Source organism: Antrostomus carolinensis, unplaced genomic scaffold (genome assembly GCF_000700745.2).
Source record: "Antrostomus carolinensis isolate BGI_N321 unplaced genomic scaffold, ASM70074v2 scaffold10241, whole genome shotgun sequence".
Taxonomy (NCBI): Eukaryota; Metazoa; Chordata; class Aves; order Caprimulgiformes; family Caprimulgidae; genus Antrostomus; species Antrostomus carolinensis.
In genome coordinates this window covers 1-14,485 of record NW_010291972.1, presented here as the reverse complement: position 1 = coordinate 14,485, position 14,485 = coordinate 1, and the positions used below count along the sequence as shown (strand labels likewise).

At 38.3% G+C, this 14,485-nt stretch overlaps 1 protein-coding gene across 1 annotated transcript; it reads left to right on the top strand.

Annotated features, from left to right (window-relative positions):
• Positions 1-8,207: 8,207 nt before the first annotated feature.
• Positions 8,208-14,481, top strand: LOC104531792 (pancreatic alpha-amylase-like; the record flags this gene model as incomplete). The annotated part of the gene is made up of 5 exons (XM_010176790.2): positions 8,208-8,426; positions 9,927-10,073; positions 11,809-12,006; positions 13,355-13,585; positions 14,461-14,481. Coding segments are annotated over exons 1-5 (765 nt in total), but the record flags the coding sequence as incomplete, so codon positions are not given.
• Positions 14,482-14,485: the final 4 nt, after the last annotated feature.

Below are 14,485 nucleotides of genomic sequence, written 5' to 3'. Positions count from 1 at the left end.
AATGCTGCACAAGGTATGGATTCTCTACCTGAAAATAAAAATAAAGAAATAGGCTGGGGTTTTTTGTTCATTTGTTTTGTTGGTGTTTTTTTTTTCTTGTTTTTATTTATTATCTTTTAAATGACTGCTTTAGACATGGTGATGGTGGAGGGGAAGAGTTCCATACAATTTTCTTTTCTTAAATGTGCTCTTAAATCAGAAAAGCAGAATGCAAGGTATATAAGTTGATATAAGTTTAAAATGTTGCTTCATCCTCTGTTTAGAAACTTGGAGACTGCCATTTCCCTAACCCTGATATCCTAGGGTAGTTGTCAGTTTCTCTAATTCTTAGTCTGGGGAGAATAACTCTGTGGAATCTGACCACTTACCTTGTAGTAATCTTCTGGGATTGTTTGCTTTGAAAAGAGTTGCCTCTTCTCTCCTTCCCTCCTGTCCCCGCCATTGTAAAATGATCCTGAAAAATTGTTTCCAGCGATAAACTCACTTCTGCTACCTCTGTAAAAGACCTTTGGCTTTGCTAACTTGGGAAAATGAGATCTAAGTTCTGTTGCAGCATCCTTTAAACTTGCCTGATTTAAGAAAGGATATTGTATCAGAAAGTGCTACTTAATGTTGCATTGATCAAGGCTCCCTTTGTTGTGCAATTCATAGGTCCTGATTTTTGACATTATTGTCTAAACTTGATGGGAAAGTAACTTTTAGCAGAAAAAAATCACTATTTAACTTTATTTCCTATCGTATAGCTTTACTTCACTGCTGCTTATTCTTAAGTGTATGCATCTACCCAAAGCTTAGGCTGAATGCTTTTGAAGCATTCTGCTTACTCCATGATGTGTTTTTAATGTGGATGTTTTGATCATTGTTACTTTGGAAAAAACCCTGAAGTTTGAAATAAAGGAAGTGAACAGCTGGTTTTGATTTTTAAAAATTGATTGGAGACCCTGCAGTATGGTCATTGTGAGGGGAGTATTTCTATTTATAATATACAGTTACTTTAATGGTAGGTTTCTTGTTCTGTCAGTTCTCTAGTGATTTTTTTCACTGGATTATATTTGAGCTTGTTTCCCTCATTTCTGACATGCTCTTTGGTCTTACCAGTTCCTGTTTTGACTTACTGATTTGTGGTTTGCAAAATCTGTATTTTATTTTATCAGATTAAAAGTCACTTTTTTTTCAGGGATTCCTCTGTATTGGTCATTGAAAAGAGACAAATGAGTCTTGGATAAAGTATTCTGTTAGGAACAAGGGTTTATGAAAATGTTTCAGTCTTCTTTCTTACTCCTTGTTAGAAAGAAACCTTGTATAGACTTTTTCCAATGTCTAATAAGAAGAAAACTACCAAGGTTTCTTTAAATGCAGAAAAGAAACTTGAAATATTTTAGCTACTGGAAAGCCTTATAAATGAAGTCTGAACACTTTTATCCTTTTAGGAATTCTGTATCTTTCCGACTAATTTTGTACAGTAAATCTAATTCAGACTTCACTAACATGCTAAATAATAGTTGAATTGCATAAAGAAAATAACAAGGTGCTTATTTGGTTATTAAAAATGTTGACGGTCAACTCGGAAGCTTTTTTTAGAGTGAGCAAACACATACTTTTGCACGACTTATTTGTATGCCTGAAAGCCTACATGAGTTACTTTGGTGTCATTCTTCCTTACCTTGACCATTTGTATGTAAAGATCACAGAATGTGCCATAGACTAATACACATTTCTAGGGATCCATGAGGTTTAATTAAAAAATATTTATTTCACTTCCCAACTAATAATGAAACTGAACCCCGTGTCTGCATGACTATATTTTCTTTTTTCCTGCTGGAATGTCAGCTGGATGCTGATTTATGATGCAAAATTCCATGATGGAAATCTGAGTCTGTAAGGAAGAAAAGTGTCAGAATCTCATTTGAAACATAAATAATGCATATAAACAAGTCTGTGCAAACACTTGAGGGACTTCGGATTTGATCAGTATCCTGCGTCTCAACTACATTAACATAAGTTAAACTTCTGATTATTTTTAAACAGGAAGAAGCTGTGTTAAATTTATGAATGGTATTGCAAATATTTTCATTATTTTTTAGTATTTTCTCTACAAGGGCTTTATCCTTGTAGAAAAAAAAAATACTTATGGCTTATAAAAACTACTTGCTGGCTGAAATGTCTTCTTGATGGACTGGCAAAAATTTCAGTTAGTATTTGGGGTGACTGTAGCTAAAATACAGCTTTTTGGGAGAAAGATTATGTAGAAGAAACTGATGTTGAGAGGTCTGCAGCTTCTTCATAGGGAAGAAGTGACTTTAAATCCTGTATTGAATGGAAACATGGTTGGGTTTTGGACCTGATGAAAAAAGTGAGTCTGTAAAATGGCAAAGACTTGAAGGAGGATTAATGAGACAGAAAAATCTGGTGTTGTCCTAGTAGTTCAAGTTACCAAAAAATGTATTTACTTTTGACTATGGAGTTTAGTGTTGGTGGACTCATTAGCCCTCATTAAGTCTCATAAGGGGTCAAAACTGTATTTATCAAAGAGGTGTATTTTCTTTTGATAGGTAGCATAAAGTTATGTGTATATAATACTAAGAATTGAGTAAAATTAAACCACATTCTGCTGTTCTTCTTTAGAAACATTCCTGCGTAAATACTGCAGTAATACTGTCATGCAGAGTGTATCCTTTCTTGTTGTATCCTTTTTTTGTGCAATGTTTCCTGTAGCACTCAAATACATCTAAATTTTTGTATAGAGTAGGTGTGGGGAGGAGTTTACATGTTTTAGAGCTTGAACTGATCTGGTAATTTTAAAAGCAAAAGGCACTTTTTCAAGGGTGGGGAGGCGGGAAATCAATGAGTTGTCTGTGTTGCGTGAATAGACACAATGAAGGTTCCTACTCTAAAGGTGGCCTCCCACCTTCTTCCTCAAAGGTCATAATATAACTTGCTGATTTGTGGTCCATTTCCTTAGCTTGTATGAGCTAGAAGTGTTCCACTGACACGTGTGGAGCTATGCTGAGCTCATGCTGAGGGCTTTGTCTTGTTTTTCATTTAATATAACAACATTGGTTAAAATATGTTGCAGAGCTGTTCTTAATAATGTTAAAGGGTTGACCAGTATTTTAGAGCATTTGATGATTACTGTTGTCCTGGTATATGAGAAACAATCAGTAGTTGACTTAGTTTGTACATTCCTTACTTTTTCTTTTTTGAGTAGAGAAGAAAATGAACAACACCTTGCGATGAAGTATTTGGAATTGAACTATTCATAACTGCTACCTTTTTATTGTTTGGTTTGGGTTTTTTTAGACTTTTTTCTGCACTGTGGTATTGTTGTTGCCAGTGACTTATAATTTTCTTATGGGTTCCATATTACATTATTGTTTAACTTACAGGCTGTATTAATTTGCTATTACAGTATCTATTAAGTCAGATTTTTCAGACATTCAGCACTTTTCTAAATACTAAGGATTTTTCAATGTAGGTGTCAAAAGAAAGCATAGTACTGCTATTTTCTGGTTGTTCTTACTTTTAACATGCCTTTGTGATGTTCCAGGTCCCTTTGTGCTCCATCTCTTTCAAGTATTATCAAGCTGAGGGAAGAAGCAGTGTAACCATCAGGACTCTTGAACTGTGCGTAATAGCATTTCTAAAGTATTTAAGGCAGAATATAAGTTTTCTCATCTTAAAGATTCCACATACCTTTAAACTGTCAGAAGACTTGTATGGTAAATGTATGTTAGCTTGCTTGTGAAATCTCTAATAAATTATTTCCTTTCTCTTCGTTTTGACTTCTGTTTTGTTGTGGTGTTTGGGAGTGGGAAGGAGGAAGATGACACTTCTTAAAAAAAAGAAGTTAACTGTTCAGTTGTAACTGCAGCATGTTCTAGATGTTTCAGACTATATAGTCTTATGCATCTCTGAGTGAGATGTTTAACTGTTAGTGTTTCGGGGTAAAAAGATAAGAAAATCTAAGGATAATCTCATTTTGGTGTAAATCTTTTTCTTGTCTTGGAGACTAAGCAGGAGAACTAGTGCATAGGCATGAATTTGTGCTGTGAAATTAGGCACTGTTTTTTTCCTCGGTAATTATTCTGCATTGTTTATCCACATCTTGAAAAATATCACTAGTGAGACTGAAGTCATTAAAACAAGAGTAGCAGTTAAACCAGTGTAGATGTGGTCTCTGCCCTGTTGAACTGTGTTTAATAAAAATCAGTGCCATGGTGGTTACACCATAAGATTTGCTACATACTAGGAAAAGATTATCATAACTTTCTAAAACCACAGGGGAGATAATGCAATGGCATTTACTTGGCAAGAGAGTCCAGTGGATTTAAGGAGAAAATAATTCCATAAAATATTAATTCACAGTTGATAGTATGGTAACAGGCTGGCATAAAGAATTGTTTTGTCATCATTCGAGCTGCACACAGCGTAAATCACTAGTATTGATTGCTGGACCAAAGTCAGTGCATCTTTGCGCTTTTTTTGATATGAACTGGTTTAGCAGATTACTTTAAAATGCTTTTACTGGTATTCTTCTTACCTTATTTGTTAGTTTATCTTATCTGTATTAGGAGTAGTAGGCCAGGAAAAATAGAGAAGTTTTATGAGAACTTGTGAAGGGTTTATGATCCTTATCCTTGTAGAAAAAGGGACTTAAAAAAAAAAAAAAAAAAAAAAAAAATCTGAGTTTTCTGTGGCCATGCTGTGTTCTTGGTAGGGTTATATTAAAGAACAAATAAAACATACTCCCCGCTGTCCTATACTGATAATCTATCGAGGAAACTTCTGCAGTCCAATTGAGAGAACTTTTTTAAAAAGTCAATAGGCAGAGCTTCCATTCCCTTAAATCAGCTGGGTTTTTGTATACCCATTTCTGCTGGTAGGTTTTTGTTTTGGTTTTGTTTTTCTTTCCCTGGGAATGTTTGATCTGTTTGATTGGATATTTCAGGTCAAATAACCTGTTTTTTTTAACAAGTCAATAGGTCTGGCTTCTGAGATCACACATAAGCAGTGAATGCAGGCTTATTTCACAATTTTTCTTCATTAGCTAATAACATATAGACACAGCAACATTTCTTATTTAATTAAGCTTTTGAATATACTCATATCATTGTAATTTTCAAGGTGAGGCTAACTCAATCTAACATTAATTTTACTACAGTGCTGTTGTAAAAATTGATTCGATATAGCAAAGATCTTGTGATAGCAGAAGCTAAATTAGACTTGCTTTCTATATACACGAGTTGTGTGCCTTGTCAGAATTTTCTTTGAAAGCCAGATTCAGAAGGTCATTCCAATATGCTTTTAGTTCTGAAGAGATGAATTTTAAAAAAGCATGCACATTTCTCCAGTGTCCTCAGTGTGAGTTTGATATACAAGGTTCATCTTCAGTTCCAGTCATTTGAGTATGCTTTCCTCAAACACTTTGAATTTCAGGGAAATCACTATATGGTAGAGAAAAGAACTAAGTAAGTTGGAAATCTTCACTAAGAGGTTTCACATGTTACACAGTTTGCATCTTTGTTATCCCTTTATATCTTTGGACGTTGGCAGCTAAAAGGGGACCTGATATCAAACTGAGAATCACTTTTCCTTTATTATTTGCTAGGGCATTTCCAATTGCTTCCAGTTTATTGCTTAAATGTATATACCTACTTGATCCAAGACTGAGGAAAACGCATTTGCCATTGTAAATACTTTGGCTTCCTTAAGCAGCTAATGTTGCTACTGTTCCTAGTGTGGGACCAACCCTTGTCCTGCAACTCCAGCTTTGGTCTTTCACTCCAGCCTAGCAAGCAGTTTCTGGCATGAGCTCCTTTTATGTTATATACAGACAAATATTTACTCTAGTTGTGGTTTTGACTGTTTCCAGAGAAAATAAGTATTATTCTGATAATAACAAACTCCATTTGTTACTTTGTATAGCAAAGCCACTGTAGCAACATTAAAGTAGAAAATACTAGTTAATCCCCTGTAGCTGTCAAAGATGTGGAAACCTTTCTTGTGCTACCCCGTATTTAGTCTTCCGCCACTTTATGAAGCTTGTGGCTCAAGTTATTGCACATAAAAAGAATCATAGAATGGTTTGGGTTGCAAGGGACCCTAAAGATCATTTAATTCTAACCCCCCTGCCATCAGCAGGGACACCTTCCACCAGACCAGGTTGCTCAAAGCCTCATCCAGCCTGGCCTTAAGCACTTCCAGGGAGGGGGCATCCACAGCTTCTCTGGGCAACCTGTGCCAGTGTCTGACCACCCTTACAGGAAATAATTTCTTGCTGATATCTAATCTAAACCTGCCCTCTCCCAGTTTAAAGCCATTTCCCCTTGTTCTACCACTACCTGCCTTTGTAAAAAGTCCCTCCCCCGGTATAAAACAGGGGAAACGGGCAGTATGTTGTAACACCCACGTTTAGTTACAAGTACAGGACCAAGCTAATACACTTGTATAAAGGCCAACTAAGTAAATTTTCAAAGCAGGGCAGTGGGGTAACAGCAAGGTGGTGCTATTCCCACAGACCAAATACTTAAAAGAGACACGTGTATATACAGAGAGCTTTCCCTTCAACTCCCGAGAACAACTATATTCCAGAATTTAATTTTATATTGAATCGACATAATCACCTGTCATACAAAGCATTTCGTTAAACCCGTGTATTTTGCCGTATGACACACCGGGGCCTCCTGCTCCGCCCCGCCCCGGCGGAAGGGGCTGGGCTCCCGCGGGCGCTGGCCCGGCGGCCGGGATGGCGGTCGTGGTGTCCTCTGGACGTGCCCGGTGCTGAGCCCAGGCCGTACGTACCGAGTTCTGCTGGTTGCTGCCACCGCGTTTGCCGGCTGTACGTGCGGCAGAGGCCCGGCTGGACCTGCGGTCGGTAGAGCGGCTCCTGAGCAGGGCTGTGGGAGGGGCAGCGCGGCGTCTGCGAGCGGGGATGCTTCGTCTGTATGGAACTGCAGCTGCGGTGGGAAGTGCTGCGGGGAGTGACTAGAAGTTCACGTGGAATCTAGTTTCCTGTCACAGCCTCTGACATGTGAAGCTGCAGCAGGCCTGCCTCAGTCCTCTCGCACGTGTAAATACTGTTGCTGGTATGCTGGAGGTAGCAGAGGAGTTTCATACCACAGCCTGTAACCCCGCCTGAGTTCTCACGTTGTCCAAGACAGCAGTAGTGTTCTTCAGAAACAATTCTCTCCCGTTATTCTTTGAGTTGCAATCAGTTATGCTCTCTTTTCTTCCATAGAGGAACACAAACCTCTTACTTTTTTTCCAAGTTTCAAAAACATTTTGAAGCTAGAGCTTTCAGTGCATTTGGGGTTTCAGCATCTCCATTCTCACCATTGCTGGTACTGAAGCCAGAGCAGCCATAAACCTACTCCAAAGAAATTAAAAACTACTTTGAATCTTCTCTTTGGGCACTAGGCCTTGGAGCTGGTTGGGTCAAAGCATATTATTCTCACTGCTTTGTGGAATTTACTGCTTTGTGTACTTACTGCTGTAAGTAAAAATTGCCAAGCTGATAAATGGCTTCTCTCATCAGAGATGATTGAACTTTCTTAGCTTGTTTTCTTTTAATGTATATTCTTCCCATCAGGGCAAAGACATGTTCTTTCATGAAAATGGAAGCACATAGAACAACAGCTTATGGCTGAAATTCATCTGTATACTCTTATCAAAAGATATATAAATAAATAATTTCTTTGAAATTATTTTGTTCCCAAGCAGAAAAACAAGCTAAATTTACCAAGTGACTCATTCTAAGTAACCCTGGCAGCCCTTGAAGTACAGTGACAGCTAATAGCAACAGGCTCTGGAAAGCAGGTTCTACACTTTATAAACTGGCATTTTTTGTGCTTGAATTTGAATCCTTTCCTCGAAATAAAAATGAGGGTCGTTTTGTAGAAATCATGTAAGCTTTTATATAAACTGTTGTTTGGGTATCTGTATCATAGGAGGTTGGAGTTTCAGCACTGCACTCCCAAATGTATTACATCAGGAAAGGGTACAGGTTTCTTTCATGTAGCAAACCTGAAGGCCTGTATTCCACAACTTCAGAAAAACAAAGTTACTGTTAGTATGGGAGGTTGATATAACTTAGATAGATTTCAATTCTCAAACAAAATGAAAATCAACTAAAGTTAAATAAATATGATGCCAAGAGATGGGCATTTACTTTTAAATGTGTGTTTTGTAACATGTACTTTACCCTCTTGCAGGAACATAAATAGGCAGTAAGAAGAACGCAACTCATCACAGAGCCCAGGATGGGTATCTATTTTCTTTTGTTAGTTGTAGGGTTTTGCTGGGCACAGTACAACCCCAATACTCTCTCCGGGAGGACATCTATTGTACATCTCTTTGAATGGCGCTGGGTGGATATTGCTCTTGAGTGTGAACGCTATTTATCTCCTAATGGATTTGGAGGAGTTCAGGTATGTCTTTTCCTATCAGTAGGTAGTAAAATTGCTACATAGATGATAATTTGTTTTTCAGAGAAAATGTTCAATTCACTAAAGGACAGGTACTGAGAAAGAAAAATAGAAATTGGTAATGGAAGTAGTAAATGCTGACAAATATATTCTTCAGCCATCATTGTGTAAGCATGAATTTATTTCATTGCTCCAAAGTGCATGTTTTGCACTCTGTGCTATTAAATTTAGAAGAATTAGAATTGCGTATTACTGGCTAAATCTCTTTTTTACTGCTGTGAACAGTAACCTATGTTTATCTGCTTGATATTATTTAAATCAAGGGAAGCTCTTAAGAGCTAGAAAAACATAAAATGAAATTGAGACTGAAAAAAAAGGCTCCCAAAGAGAATACCAAAGTGTTAAAGGTTATAAATAAATAAATATTAAAAGGTTGCTAATTGTGTTAACCCAAACTATCAAGTTTCTCTTTACTCTGACACCTAGTGTCAGAATAAGCCATTAAGAGACCCTTCTTTGCAGGAACCTGGTGTTAGCAAGCAGAAATGAACTGAACACAGGTTCTGGTGGAGGTTTGTTGATATGAATCTGTTCCATCTGAACAACCAGCACGTGTTCCTGTGGAACCAGTAGTGTCAGATGAGTGGGTTAGTACAGCTGGAGAGCAGTCACCTTTTAAACTATTTCAGCTTGTTTGTCACATTGCTCAGGAAAAACTGGTGAAATAAGTCTGCCTGTCTTTCGTAGCCTGGGAGTTTGCAAGTTGGGCTAATTGATTTTAAATTTCTAATTGATTTTTCAGACTATGATATATGTTTGGATATCCTTTTAATTCATGCTATGGCAAGATCTCAGTAAGAAAGTTTTTTCAGATTCAGACTTGCTGAGCTGGTCACAAAGGCATGGCAGCTAAGTAGGCTGCAGCCTAGGGATCTTTGTGAGAAATGGTGGAATCAGGTAGTTACGCCCAGAGGCTTGGGGGGTAGCAGCAAAAGCTTGTTGTCTGACGAGTGTCCTGGAAAGCATCTACAAAAGGAAGAGGTATAGCTTATCTGGTGACAAGTCTTATGTCCAGAACACTTTTATCCAAAACATTACAAATATGGAAACTTGTATCAATTTTAAGGGCAGGATGTTATGTCAGATATGCAGTCAGTTCCTTCCTGATTCAAGACTCTCTCTACTGACATAGTCCTTCAGATTTCAGCACCTGCTTTTGATCTTTGAGGCCTACGTTCACAAAGATAATTAGGACACTATGTCCATGGACATAATTTTTATAGTATGTTTCTACCTAGTGAAGCTCTAGGCCTAAATCTTTTATTTCCAGCCCACTGCAGTGTAAGCAGAGGATACTGAGGATCTATGTGGGTTAGGTATTGTGAGCGTCTTCCATTAAAGGGACCTGGTTCTCTGTTTTTATGTTCTTTGTCTATCAATACTGGGCAAACAAATAAACCATTATAAGTATCCTGTTACCAATAGATACCATCTTCTTCACAGATTTCACCTCCAAATGAAAATGTTATCATTACTGACCCCTGGCAACCATGGTGGGAAAGATACCAGCCCATTAGCTACAAGCTGTGCACAAGATCTGGAAATGAAACTGAATTTAGAGACATGGTGACCAGGTGCAACAATGTTGGAGTAAGTGCTTTGAAAACCTTCCCGTGTTAACAGTGCAACTGGTAATTTAGAAGGGAAGACATAGTAGAACTGGAGTGCCAATGGTTTGGTTTTTTTTGTTTTTTTTTTTTCATAGAATCATAGAATAGTTTGGATTGGAGGGGACATTTAAAGGTCATTTAGTCCAACCCCCTGCAGTGATCAGGGACATCTTCAACTCAGCCAGGTTGCTCAGAGCCTGGTCCAACCTGACCTGACCTGAACCTGGTCCAGCCCCCAGGGATGGGGCATCTACCACCTCTCTGAGCAACCTGTTCCAGTGTTTTACCACCCTCATTGTAAAAAAATTCTTCCTTATATCTAGTCTGAATCTCCCCTCTTTTAGTTTAAAACCAGTACCTGTTGTCCTGTCGCTACAGACCCTGCTAAAAATTTGTCCCCATCTTTCTTATAGGCCCCCTTCAAGTATTGAAAGGCCACAATAAGGTCTCCCCAGTGCCTTCACTTCTCCAGGCTCAACAGCCCCAACTGTCTCAGCCTTTCTTCATAGGAGAGGTGTTCCAGCCCTCTGATCATTTTTGTGGCCCTCCTCTGGACCCACTCGAGCAGGTCCATATCTTTCCTATGCTGAGGGCTCCAGAGCTGGACACAGTACTCGAGGTGGGGTCTCACCAGAGTGGAATAGAGGAGCAGAATCACTTCCCTCAACATTCTGTCCACGCTTCTTTTGATGCAGCCCAGGCTATATTTGGCCTTCTGGGCTGCAAGCACACATTGCCAACTCATGTCCAGCTTTTCATCCACCGGTACCCTCAAGTCCTTCTTTACAGGGCAGCTCTCAACCCCTTAATCCCCTGGCCTGTATTGGTACTGGGGATTGCCCAGACCCAGGTGCAGGACCTTGCAATTGGCTTTGTTGAACCTCATGAGTTTCCCATGGGCCCACTTCTTGAGTTTGTCCAAGTCCCTCAGGATGGCATCCTGTCCCTCAGGTATGTAAACTGCACCACTCAACTTGGTGTTGTGTTGTCTGCAAGTTTGCTCAGGGTGCACTCGATCCCACTGTCTATGTCACTGATGAAGATACTAAACAGTACTGGTCTCGGTATGGGCCCCTGAGGGCCACCTCTTGTCTCCTATCTCTATCTGGACATTGAGTCGTTGACCACCACTCTCTTGATGCAGCCATCCAACCAGTTCCTCATCCACTGACCAGTCCACCCATCCAATCCATATCTCTCAAATTTAGAGAGAAGGATGTTGTGGGGGACTGTTTCAAAAACCTTCCAGAAGTCCAGACAGATGACATCTGTAGCTCTTCCCTTGTCCACTGATGTAAACGTTCCATCATAGATAGACAGCCACCAGGTTGGTCAGGCAGGATTTGCCCTTGGTGAAAACATGCTCACTGTGTTAAATCACCTCCCTGTCCTTTGTGTACTTTAGCGTAGCTTCTAGGAGGATCTGTTCCATGATCTTCTTAGGCACAGAGGTGAGGCTGACAGGTTGGTGGTTCCCAGGGTCCTCCTTTCTACCCTTCTTAAAAATGCATGCAATGTTGTCTGCCTGTCTGTTGAGATGCATGTTGTATCACCATTGCTATATGTTAATAAAAGAGAAATATTTTAAATAAAAAGTTGGGGGAAGCAAGCGAGCAGAAACAGGGGGATAGGACAGGCGGTAAGAGAGAGAATGTTAATTAGTGGTGCTGTGGGAAGTAGTTTTCTCAAACTGAAATGTAAATACTATTCTCTAGGTACATATTTATGTAGATGCAGTAATCAATCATATGTGCGGAGCTAATGCGGGTGCTGGTGACCATGCTACTTGTGGAAGCTATTTCAATGCAAAGACTGAAGATTTTCCAGCTGTGCCGTATTCTGGTTGGGACTTTAATGATGGCAAATGTAAATCTAGAAGTGGAGACATTGAGAATTATCAGGATATATCTCAGGTAAACCTAGAACTATTAATATATTTTTCATGTACATCTGTTCCTGGGCTGAGGTTTCTTTGCTTCCCTTTGCTGTCAGACATTTTTTAAAAGCAAAACAAAAACCCTCAGGGGAAACCATCCAAATTGATAATGGAGGTTAGCGTTGCTATCAGGAACACCACTTCTTAAAAGGAGTAGTTCTGCTTGAACCAATGGCTTGATTTCAGATTTAGACAAACATGCTTAGGTACTTAATAAAGACAGTTTTAAAGCTCATAAAATCTTACTTAGGTATTATTTTGTTTGTGTTTAAAAAAAGAGTAAGAGTAATTATTTGCCTTTTATTGTAATTTATGTTTTCTTTGGTCTCAATTTCAGAAGAGAGATTAGGATTTCATAAAGAAAAGTAGTAATGCTAAAATCTTGAAAATCAATCTTCTGTGTAGAGATTTCTCTTCCTAGGAGTCTGTATGTTCCTCTACATCAGATTACAAGGTCAGGACTTTAAAACTACTACAAAATGAAAAATTATTTTATAAAGATAAATACCTTTCTTTCTTGAATAACATCTTATGCCTTTCAAATGCATTTGATCTTTCCTGAATCTAACTTGAGGAGAGAGGGGTTTTGGAGAAATGACAGAAGAAGGGGAAACTTTAAATATCCCTGAACTCTTGAGCAGTTCTAAAGGAGCATCTTTATAGCAAATTGTTTAGTACATTTTTCAGCATAGACTGATGCACCTTGCGCTCTCCAGGCAGATGTACCTATTAACCATGGAAACCCATTGTAAGAGTTATTAGAAAAAGCTTTTCAGTATATTCAGTGTATATTTAAAGTATTATTTTGCTGAAAATTGATGCCCATCATTTTGTATTTACAGGAAACAAAGGCAAAAACAGAACAAAAACAAGAGTTTAGTGTTTCATAATACTATAATAACTCAAGATTTTTAAAAGATTTAGAAATATAATTTCTAGAAATCTTTCCTACATCAGAGAAGAAACTAGTGCATTTGAAATAGTAATGAATCTGTTCCTTAATACACTGGAGTAAAATTAATTTATCATATTTTTGCCCTATACTTGCATTAAAATGCTGATTATATATTTAATGGTTTGACTTTCTGTTATAGTCCTTTAGCACCTACAGCTGTGTAAGCTTGGTCAGTGCAGACTTCTTAATACTCCTTCTGTGTAGATGACTGTCCAAGATAACTGTCCAAGGCAAAGATATGCATGATAAGCAATGGCGAGTAAAGGTTTTATTTGGCATTGTAATGTAGGTAACAAAATTCAAAATGTGTGTAGAACACTACATTTGGTTTATTAGGTAAAAAATGTTTCATTTCAGATTTTTTTTATAGGTACGAGACTGCCGCTTGGTTAGCCTTCTTGATCTGGCCCTGGAAAAGGACTATGTACGCTCAAAAGTTGCCGAGTATATGAACTACCTCATTGATGTTGGCGTAGCAGGCTTCCGAATTGATGCTGCCAAGCATATGTGGCCTGGGGATGTGAAGGCAATTTTAGATAAGCTGAAAGATCTAAATACTAAATGGTTTTCTGCAGGAACTAAACCTTTCATTTACCAGGAGGTAATCTTTATTTTTTTAAAATGTACTTTACAAACATATTTCTTGCAGGCACAGTATAGACTTAGTCCCACAGTGAAAGTGATGCTTTGTTTGATCTGGGCCCGAGCAGCTTTCAGACTCCAGATCTATAGAAATCATCATCAAGATTTAATAACCATAATTTACAAATATCTAACCTGTCCACAAATGGTAACTGACATGCAAAATGCCCCGGTTGTTTTTGACCTTCTGGAACTAGGTAACCTGGAAATTTCACTTGAGATTAAATGTACTGCATTGAAATTAGTGTCAAAATTCTATTGGTTTAAAAAGAAATTTCACTTCCTGAATTTTAAATTCTGGATAATAATTTGCAACAGAAGATATAAATGGTGATTACAGTCTGAAACATTGTTTTCCAGTGGGATAACCACTATTACTTGACATTCTGAATTTGTGTTTTACTTTTGAATAACAGATCCTAACAAGATCTAAGAAGCAGGTTTCAGTCAGCAGAAGCTGAAGTTGCTAGACCCATTTTATTAAAGCAGTTATGTTCCTTGAAAGTTTAAGGGTAAATAGTGAAACGTTCTTTAGCTACATAGTGAAATGAGGTTGCCTGGGTACTGGAAGCAGAAGCATTGTTGACTAGACTAAATACAAAGTTGGTATGGCCCAAGCTGTAATTTTGCAGTAGTGATCAGTCAGAGTAAGGAGATTTAGGATGGAGATGGAAAACAAGTTCACAGCTAGGTTGAGATCGAATGAAGAAAATAGCTTTAAATACAATTTTGCAACTAAGCCATACAATATACTTAGCTCAAGCAGTGCTTCTTCCTTCAAATAATGCTGGGGCAATGCCTTTTTTAGTAAAAGGAATGCTCTGTCTTTACCAGGTAATTGACTTGGGCGGAGAGCCGA